General features: G+C 41.8%; 1 protein-coding gene across 1 annotated transcript in view; it reads left to right on the top strand.

Moving 5' to 3' along the window:
• The first annotated feature begins 4,771 nt into the window (after nucleotides 1-4,771).
• The window catches only part of LOC117442372 (semaphorin-3F-like), a 35,740-nt gene continuing 30,162 nt past the window's right edge, over nucleotides 4,772-10,349 (top strand). Inside the window, exons 1-2 of the mRNA XM_034078370.1 lie at nucleotides 4,772-5,182; nucleotides 9,147-9,277. Of these exons, the coding sequence (XP_033934261.1) occupies nucleotides 9,172-9,277 (106 nt within the window). The 5' untranslated portion in view covers nucleotides 4,772-5,182; nucleotides 9,147-9,171. The remainder of the gene's footprint in view (nucleotides 5,183-9,146; nucleotides 9,278-10,349) is intronic.

Below are 10,349 nucleotides of genomic sequence, written 5' to 3'. Positions count from 1 at the left end.
CATTGGCTGTCCTTAGAATAGCCACTGTAAGTACCAAAGTATTAGATTTCTTCAAGAGCTAAAGGTACCATTGGGTGGGTCTTTGGAAAACAAAGGGTATTTTTCTGGGTGAAGTTCTCCTTTAAGTGGTGCTTCTGAAGCGCTGAGAGCCGGTCTGATTACCGGTGTCCATGGCCAGAGTTGAGAGCACACGGAAACCTGAACTCTGCACATAATCGTGACTCATTTCCTCAGCTGGAAGCGGAGGCATGGCTCCTGTGTGCCAGGAAACAAAGACTCCCTCCTGCACACATCTTGTCACACCGCTGCCCGCCTGTGGATCTCATCTGGCTCATTCCCAACGCTAGTGTCTGTTTATACAATGCCCCGTGTTCCTCTGCTGCTTCGTCTGCAAGGTGGCTTAGTCTGAGGCCTGCTAAATACGGGTTCCAAACCTTTCGTGCAGACCCACAGGAGGAAGGTATACTGAACAAGGGTTTGTTTAAAGTAAATCACACGCCCTGAAGGTGATCCAACATCTCGCCCAGTCTGCTACCGACTTGATGTTTCAATAGTATCTGCTTTAACACTGACTACATTACTCGAAGACGATTTCCCAGTCAAAAACATATTGCATCTTACTAGCATACCGTATAGTCAGATACATAATGCTGGCTACTGAAAGCTACGTTATGGCACTACCACCTGTTTTAAAGAGGCCTTATTGTGCTTTTGGGGGGGTTCCCTTTCCTGTAGTGTGTTGTATATGTAAATGTTCTGCAAAGTTCTCTCCATTAGACTCCTTTGTTTACTTCCATAACATAGTGACATCACTATGGAACACTCGCACTCCTATTGGCTAGCGCTCGTACAATGTACGTATGTAATGTGCGCACGTGATAGGCTAAGGGGGGGGGGGGGGGGGGGCATCTCTAAGCGGTTGACCAATCACAAGAGAGCCGGCCAGCTAACCAATCAGAGCAGACCGGGCTCTGGTTTCAGACAGAGGGTGAAAAGAGGTGCTGCAGCACAGACAGTATGAGAAAAATAAAGAGCTTTTTGAACATTAAAGCATGGAGACATTTAGAGACACTGCATACAGATATACACCTGAACATCAGCAGGAGAGGACTCTTTAAAGTAGAGACACTACATACTGATATACACCTGAACATCAGCAGGAGAGGACTCTTTAAAGTAGAGACACTACATACTGATATACACCTGAACATCAGCAGGAGAGGACTCTTTAAAGTAGAGACACTACATACTGATATACACCTGAACATCAGCAGGAGAGGACTCTTTAAAGTAGAGACACTACATACTGATATACACCTGAACATCAGCAGGAGAGGACTCTTTAAAGTAGAGATACTACATACTGATATACACCTGAACATCAGCAGGAGAGGACTCTTTAAAGTAGAGACACTACATACTGATATACACCTGAACATCAGCAGGAGAGGACTCTTTAAAGTAGAGACACGACATACTGATATACACCTGAACATCAGCAGGAGAGGACTCTTTAAAGTAGAGACACTACATACTGATATACACCCGAACATCAGCAGGAGAGGACTCTTTAAAGTAGAGACACTACATACTGATATACACCTGAACATCAGCAGGAGAGGACTCTTTAAAGTAGATACACTACATACTGATATACACCTGAACATCAGCAGGAGAGGACTCTTTAAAGTAGAGACACTACATACTGATATACACCTGAACATCAGCAGGAGAGGACTCTTTAAAGTAGAGACACTACATACTGATATACACCTGAACATCAGCAGGAGAGGACTCTTTAAAGTAGAGACACTACATACTGATATACACCTGAACATCAGCAGGAGAGGACTCTTTAAAGTAGAGACACTACATATACACCTGAACATCAGCAGGAGAGGACTCTTTAAAGTAGAGCACCTACATACTGATATACACCTGCACATCAGCAGGAGAGGACTCTTTAAAGTAGAGACACTACATACTGATATACACCTGAACATCATCAGGAGAGGACTCTTTAAAGTAGAGACACTACATACTGATATGAACCTGAACATGAGCAGAAGAGGACTCTTTAAAGTAGAGACACTACATACTGATATACACCTGAACATCAGCAGGAGAGGACTCTTTAAAGTAGATGCACTACATACTGATATACACCTGAACATCAGCAGGAGAGGACTCTTTAAAGTAGAGACACTACATACTGATATACACCTGAACATCAGCAGGAGAGGACTCTTTAAAGTAGAGACACTACATACTGATATACACCTGAACATCAGCAGGAGAGGACTCTTTAAAGTAGAGACACTACATACTGATATACACCTGAACATCGGCAGGAGAGGACTCTTTAAAGTAGAGACACTACATATACACCTGCACATCAGCAGGAGAGGACTCTTTAAAGTAGAGACACTACATACTGATATACACCTGCACATCAGCAGAAGAGGACTCTTTAAAGTAGAGACACTACATACTGATATGAACATGAGCAGAAGAGGACTCTTTAAAGTAGAGACACTACATACTGATATACACCTGAACATCAGCAGGAGAGGACTCTTTAAAGAAGAGACACTACATACTGATATACACCTGAACATCAGCAGAAGAGGACTCTTTAAAGTAGAGACACTACATACTGATATGAACCTGAACATGAGCAGAAGAGGACTCTTTAAAGTAGAGACACTACATACTGATATACACCTGAACATCAGCAGGAGAGGACTCTTTAAAGAAGAGACACTACATACTGATATACACCTGAACATCAGCAGAAGAGGACTCTTTAAAGTAGAGACACTACATACTGATATACACCTGAACATCAGCAGGAGAGGACTCTTTAAAGTAGAGACACTACATACTGATATACACCTGAACATCAGCAGAAGATGTCCTCTTTAAGTGATATTCAACAACTACGTCGTAACTACTATGTGGCTCTTACACTATCTCCAGATAAGGTCACTTCTTACATCATCGATGAATCCAACCTGAGAAATGTTGCTATAAAGATTAATTCAAAAGAGTTATAACTAAAGCTCTCCTTCCTGCCAGGAACTGCCCTCCTCTGTGACCTTTTTCCACACTGTGACACACCACATTGCCTCGTGTGTTTATTCTACTTTACCATCTATCAGGACCAGCAGTGAACCCTCCCTCTGTAGCTGTGGGTCTCCGGAGCCCCACACTGCGTCAGAGCTCGCCACAAAGCCAGAGCAGCGATGAGAGGCGCTCTGAAAGCTGTTTTAATTTCAAGCTCAAGGCTCAGTTAACAGGGTGGCTGTCCTTTACGTCTAGTCCCACCCCCCTTCTCTCGCTGCTTTGTCACTGTTGTCATGAGCTTGAGATCCAGCCAGAGAGGAATCCCAGGAATCTTTTTTCCAACGGACCTGGCTCTCATGTAGAGCTGAGGAGTAACGGTGACATAGTCGAAGCCCCTCTTAAACAGTGGACTTCATGTAGGAACTGACATGAATATTCTTACACTTTTGTTCTCTTTTACTTCCTGGTTTTGTCTTAAGTGTATTGAATGTTGTGTTGGACGAGCACGGGATTCTCAGTGCCAGAAGAAAGGCTGTAGCTGTTGTGCATGTGACACAAAAGCCTTTGAGTCTTGAGGCTTTGAATCTTTAAAGCGATTCACAACATTGTGTTATACAGAAGCAGCTCGATAGATACTGATGAAGGTAATCCCACACACCACGTCAAAGTTGTGTTTATTGTTGTGAAAATGTACCATGAATTCCTGCGACCTTGTCTTAGCTTTGCCATATTTTATTAACAATATTGCCGCCAGTTGACATCACGTTTTAAAACATAAAACATATATATTAAACATACTTGAATCGGCTTTCTCGCCATCATTTGCCATGTATGTAATGAATCGAGAATTTAAATCGAGAAACTGTAAAATGTTCAGTAGTCTCCGCATGATCAAGAACATGTTTAGTAACATGTTTAGTATGTTTACAGAGAAACATGAAGACATTTCAAACAGAAAAACTAAAATATCACACAAAATGTAATCTGGTTTCGTGCCATAATACCGTATTGAATTGAGAAGCAATTTTTAAGATACTGAAAGATTTCCTTCTCTAATAAGAACCGACTGTGGCCCACAACACGCACAAATATAGTAAGAGGACTTTAATATCATTTGGTGGTTTTGTCTGAAAGCATTTTATGTGTTCTTTCCACCAGCTAATGGGATCCTACGGAAATCCTAAAAGTCCTAACTCCATCTGGTGCATTAAAAAAACATTAATCTAAAACATGGCCATCACCATGTAATCTAAATGATTAATTTAAAATAAACTTTGCTCAGGGAGAAGCTGCATCTGGTCTAAAACCACAAGACTAGGAGACTGTTTCATCCCACTGGCATGCGACCGTTAAACACCTGACTGTTGAAAGAACATCCATAACATTCATCTGTTTGCAACTCATACCAATAATCCAATGACTGCATATCGACTATTCTGCACTATTTCTACTATATTCTATTTTATTTACTTACTTACTTTCTGTTGTATTGTGTTGCACTGCTGGAGGAGCCTGTGACCTCAGATTTTCACCGTCATAACTGTAGCTTTGTACAAATGACAATAAAAGCCTTGAAACCTTGAAACATGGATGAATACCATTTTGGAGTAGAGTGTGTTCCCCTCAGCAGCAGTGACAGGGTTAATCATACCCATATGGTGTACCAAGAGCTTTGGTCCAATGCTGCTGTGGGCCAACAGGAGAGGGGAGGCAGGGGGGGAGGCAGAGCAGAAGGGAGAGGACAGCGGGGTCTCACACACTCCCCCAACACCTGCACCTGGTCACTAGATTCAGGCAGGATCCGAGGATTCACATCACCGTGGCCATCCGTGCGTAAAGTCAGCGCGTAAATGTTGCCTGGGAGAAATACCGTCGACTGATTATAGGCAGCTTTTCTCTTTCTCTTCCCCCTTTCTCTCTCTCTCCCCCCTCTCTCTTTCTCTTTGCAAACCTATCGGATTGTTTTATGCCTGCGCAGCGCCGTCGAGGGACATTTTCCAATCCGGCTCCGAGGCACGAAACGCGGGGAATGCAGCTCTAACATCTCGCAAGTTTCCCCTTTCTTCCCGTTTTTGGATCTACTTGCATCGAGAAGAGTCAGACAAACAAAAACAAGGTAGGTCATTTAACTTCTCTGTGGTTTTAACTTTTACCTCTGGTGTGGTTACTCTCTCTAAGCGTCACATTTGTTCGGTTCCTATTTCTGGATGTTGAGTTCACAGGTAAGTGCGCACTCCTCCGCGGGGAAGGGAACTACTTCATTGGAATCCTGTAATTATTTTTATTTTTAAAGAGAAAAACACATGTTATTACAGCTGAACTTTAATCTGCCTTGCCGCCCGTTACCACCCTGCTCTGAGAAGCAGGAGAAATATCGTCATTCATAAAAATACCTCGAAATCAGAGAGAACATGGAGCCCCACGGAAACATGATTATGTTTTAGATACAACATTATTTTTAAGGTGTTTAAATGAGGTGTTTTGCGCATGGATTCTTTGTATATCCTTACTTCAATAACAGTAAGTAACATGTTTTTGGGTTTGTGATGTTTTTTGATAATAACGAAGCCATTTTGCCTTATTTTTGTATACAAAATATACAAATAAGGACTTTAAAATGTGTCTCTGATGTATATATGGCCAATTTAAAAAAGTATTATTTCGATTAGTTTCAATGAATAAAATCATTTTTGGTGACGACCTTTATTTAAATGAACACTTTTTAAAATCCCAAATGCTTCACAAAGATAGAAAAATAGAAAACAGAGTCATAAACCATCATCTTTATGTCTCATGTAAGTATTTATTTCGTTCAAAGCAATGTTTTAAATGCGATGTGTGACTTATAACATTTCATGATACGATCTGTCTGAACATCATGTGGATCCCCTGTCTGATGGAGCATGTGCATTATAATGACTAACAGTGCATACATATATCAGAGAGTGTGTGATAGCAGGAATACAGATCAAGCTTCCCTGCTGAGCAGATATATGTGATTATGCCTTCAAGCCAAGGCGTTCCCACTGGCTCCTGTTTTTAATTTTAAACCTCCAGCATGCCAGTTTCATCAGTTTTAATGGGAACATATTGGAGCAAAATGTGTCAAACGTGGATGTATGCCTTATTGTGAAATTTAAGATTAATCTCTAGCTTTTCTGCATGGATACCCCCTCCATAAAAGCCCTTTTTTTTAGGCTTGTGCCTCTGGGAGGGGGTTTGGCTGCATGTATGTCATGAGAAAAAAGAAAAGCCCGTGGGATGGCTTATAGCTGGAGCAAAGCACACCTTCAGGGAGACAATTTAATGGATGTTGTGGACTCAGCTTTTAGTATTCATAATTTATACGGGATCCTCTCCAGCAAAGTGCAGATGCATAATGAATGCTTGAGTTAAGGTCTAACAGTTAGGCTACGTTCCAACACCCCTAAACTGTCAGGAACTGTTTCAAAGAGAGCTACCTGTTTCTTTGAACTGTCATGTTTTTCACCCGTCAACTTCTGGGGAATAGTCTGGTGTGCTTTGTTCAAAGACGAGGCGCAGGGAATCACTGATGGGTTCAGAGGCTTTTTAAGTTCGGTTTTCTAGGAAAATATTGATTCAAGAGAAAGTACAAGATGAAATAAGGCTGGGTAATATGGGGAAAGCAAATATTTTTGACAATATACCTCAATATCGACATTGTGATGGGATTGTAAATTAACTAGTGAGGCGCTTATCAAATATTTAAAAAGTGAACGTTATGATGAATAATAATCAGTAATGTGAATGTATACAGAGCTGCAGGGATGACATGTTTTTGTAGTGCGACACAGTAAAGCATCCGGTTTCCCTCCACAAAAAGCCAATGGGATTTTTCCATTGGATTTCGATATAGGCCTATTTTGCAGTAAATAATCCATCAACACACATTTGTGATACTTACACGTTTTGTTCAGTTGGATAATCTCCACATATAAATCTTAGAATTTTGAGGTAAAAAGCTAACGTTAGGCTATAAAGGTATACCTGCCAACCCTACCGATTTGGGCGGTATAGTCTACCGCTTTTTACATGTTTCTACCGCCTACCGATTTAGCTGGCTTTCCCTACCGATTTCAATCTTCCCAAATTATAAAAAATAAAAATGCCCATTGGCATTGGCGCACCATAGACAATGGACTCGACTTTGGATCCTATCCAATGAAATTGGATTTGCTCATCACGTGATTAGTGTTCGGTCTTGGCGCCCCAGTGTTGTTTATTCACATCAGAGATGTTCAACGATACACACAGCTACAGGTTTTGATATGGAAATTCCGCGATGAATAGAACCCCCGAGAAGAAGAAGCCCACCAAGCGGTGGGACAATGTGTTTAAAGCCAAGTGGACAGCAGATAACGAGTTTATCAAGGTATCGCGGAGAGGAGAGAAGCACACAAAGGTCTGTTAGCAGGGAAGATAAACATCTTCAAAAAATGCACCTGCTGCAACTGGAAACCAGACCCTGAACTTCTCAAGAAAGCCAAGTCTGCTACATACCAAGCACTAAAGTGACTGAACATTGTAAGACCAATTTTTGTGAAGAATGCAAAAAGTGATGCAATATATTAAATACATGGTTTATACCTGTAATTACCGTGGTTCAATTTCTTCTGATTACCTAATTTGGGCTTGCACATTTGCCACGTGCAAACCTACCTCTTTTGGATTTGGAAAGGTTGGCATGTATGTAAAGGAACTACAGCACGGTCACATCACTCCACGTCACCACCGCTAAGCTAAAGGCAGCTAATGTTGGGCTATAAAGGAAACAGCACGGTCACATGACTTCACGTCACCACCGCTAAGCTAAAGGATGCTAATGTTGGGCTATAAAGGAACTACAGCACGGTCACATGACTTCACGTCACCACCGCTAAGCTAAAGGTGGTTAATGTTGGGCTATAAAGGAACTACAGCACGGTCACATGACTTCACGTCACCACCGCTAAGCTAAAGGCAGCTAATCTTGGGCTATAAAGGAACTACAGCACGGTCACATGTCTTCACGTTACCACCGCTAAGCTAAAGGTGGCTAATGTTGGGCTATAAAGGAACTACAGCACGGTCACATGACTTCACGTCACCACCGCTAAGCTAAAGGTGGCTAATGTTGGGCTATAAAGGACCTACAGCACGGTCACATGACTTCACGTCACCACCGCTAAGCTAAAGGTGGCTAATGTTGGGCTATAAAGGACCTACAGCACGGTCACATGACTTCACGTCACCACCGCTAAGCTAAAGGTGGCTAATGTTGAGCTATAAAGGAACTACAGCACGGTCACATGACTTCACGTCACCACCGCTAAGCTAAAGGATGCTAATGTTGGGCTATAAAGGAACTACAGCACGGTCACATGTCTTCACATTACCACCGCTAAGCTAAAGGCGGCTAATGTTGGGCATGATGACATTTAGTTGTCTCATTTAGACACTTAGCAAGCGCAGTTTTTTCATTCGCCAGTGGGGTATTTACTGACAGATTTATGATATAGAATACAATTCTCTTCAGCTTGTGTTAACCACAGGCCTTATTTCCAGCCCAGTGGACAGGAAGTGTTAAAAGGCTGACCCTTAGAGCAGCATTGGTAAAGTCTGGTAAATCCATTAAATGACTTCAGTTTACTTGAATGCATCATTTAAAACTAGAAAAAAGGCCCTTATGATATTAGGATATCCAAACTTGAAAGAGATCTAACCTCATACAACAATAAAATATCAAAAATATTGCCCAGCCTGAAGATAAAAGCAGAAGACAATCCTTTATTCTTCTTTGGGACCTTTTCCATGTGTGCTGCATTATACAGTCTCAACACATACCTCACTACATTTACACTTTAAATAAATAATAGGGCTGTCATATTTTCCAGAGCAGGTGTGAAGATGTGTTCTCTGCTGCCAAACTATACCTCTTGAAGGCTGCAGGACGAACTTCTGATCAGAGACTTCACAGAGAAAGCTCTCTCTCTTCTGTCCTTTCCTTCTTTTTCTGTCTCATATTTCTCACGGGGCTCTCTATAATAATAGTTCATTCCTCTTTTCTTTTTTTGGTCCAGATTTAGATCTCTGTGGGCTACCTGCATGACTGTTACCATGACAGCCTGTGGAGCCGCCCTCCTCCTGTTGGCCCTCAGTGTTTGCAGAGGCCTGCAGCAGTCGGCCCCGCGGATACGCCTCTCCTTCAAAGGTGAGCTCACAAACATTAACCACAACTCCTTGACTTCACCTTAAAGTCCAGCCGCACGATGTGGAACAAATACGTAATTGTGATTAGCCTTTAAAGAGTCCTCTCCTGCTGATGTTCAGGTGTATATCAGTGTGTAGTGTCTCTACTTTAAAGAGTCCTCTCCTGCTGATGTTCAGGTGCATATCAGTATGTAGTGTCTCTACTTTAAAGAGTCCTCTCCTGCTGATGTTCAGGTGTATATCAGTATGTAGTGTCTCTACTTTAAAGAGTCCTCTCCTGCTGATGTTCAGGTGTATATCAGTATGTAGTGTCTCTACTTTAAAGAGTCCTCTCCTGCTGATGTTCAGGTGTATATCAGTATGTAGTGTCTCTACTTTAAAGAGTCCTCTCCTGCTGATGTCCAGGTGTATATCAGTATGTAGTGTCTCTACTTTAAAGAGTCCTCTCCTGCTGATGTTCAGGTGTATATCAGCATGTAGTGTCTCTACTTTAAAGAGTCCTCTCCTGCTGATGTGCAGGTGTATATCAGTATGTAGTGTCTCTACTTTAAAGAGTCCTCTCCTGCTGATGTTCAGGTGTATATCAGTATGTAGTGTCTCTACTTTAAAGAGTCCTCTCTTGCTGATGTCCAGGTGTATATCAGTATGTAGTGTCTCTACTTTAAAGAGTCCTCTCCTGCTGATGTTCAGGTGTATATCAGTATGTAGTGTCTCTACTTTAAAGAGTCCTCTCCTGCTGATGTCCAGGTGTATATCAGTATGTAGTGTCTCTACTTTAAAGAGTCCTCTCCTGCTGATGTTCAGGTGTATATCAGTATGTAGTGTCTCTACTTTAAAGAGTCCTCTCCTGTTGATGTTCAGGTGTTTATCAGTATGTAGTGCCTCTACTTTAAAGAGTCCTCTCCTGTTGATGTTCAGGTGTTTATCAGTATGTAGTGTCTCTACTTTAAAGAGTCCTCTCTTGCAGATGTTCAGGTGTATATCAGTATGTAGTGTCTCTACTTTAAAGAGTCCTCTCCTGTTGATGTTCAGGTGTATATCAGTATTGTCTCTACTTTAAAGAGTCCTCTCCT

Source organism: Pseudochaenichthys georgianus, unplaced genomic scaffold (assembly GCF_902827115.2).
Source record: "Pseudochaenichthys georgianus unplaced genomic scaffold, fPseGeo1.2 scaffold_418_arrow_ctg1, whole genome shotgun sequence".
In the NCBI taxonomy this organism is placed as follows: domain Eukaryota; kingdom Metazoa; phylum Chordata; class Actinopteri; order Perciformes; family Channichthyidae; genus Pseudochaenichthys; species Pseudochaenichthys georgianus.
Note: the sequence above shows the minus strand (reverse complement) of the source record. Positions and strands in the feature narration are given on the sequence as shown.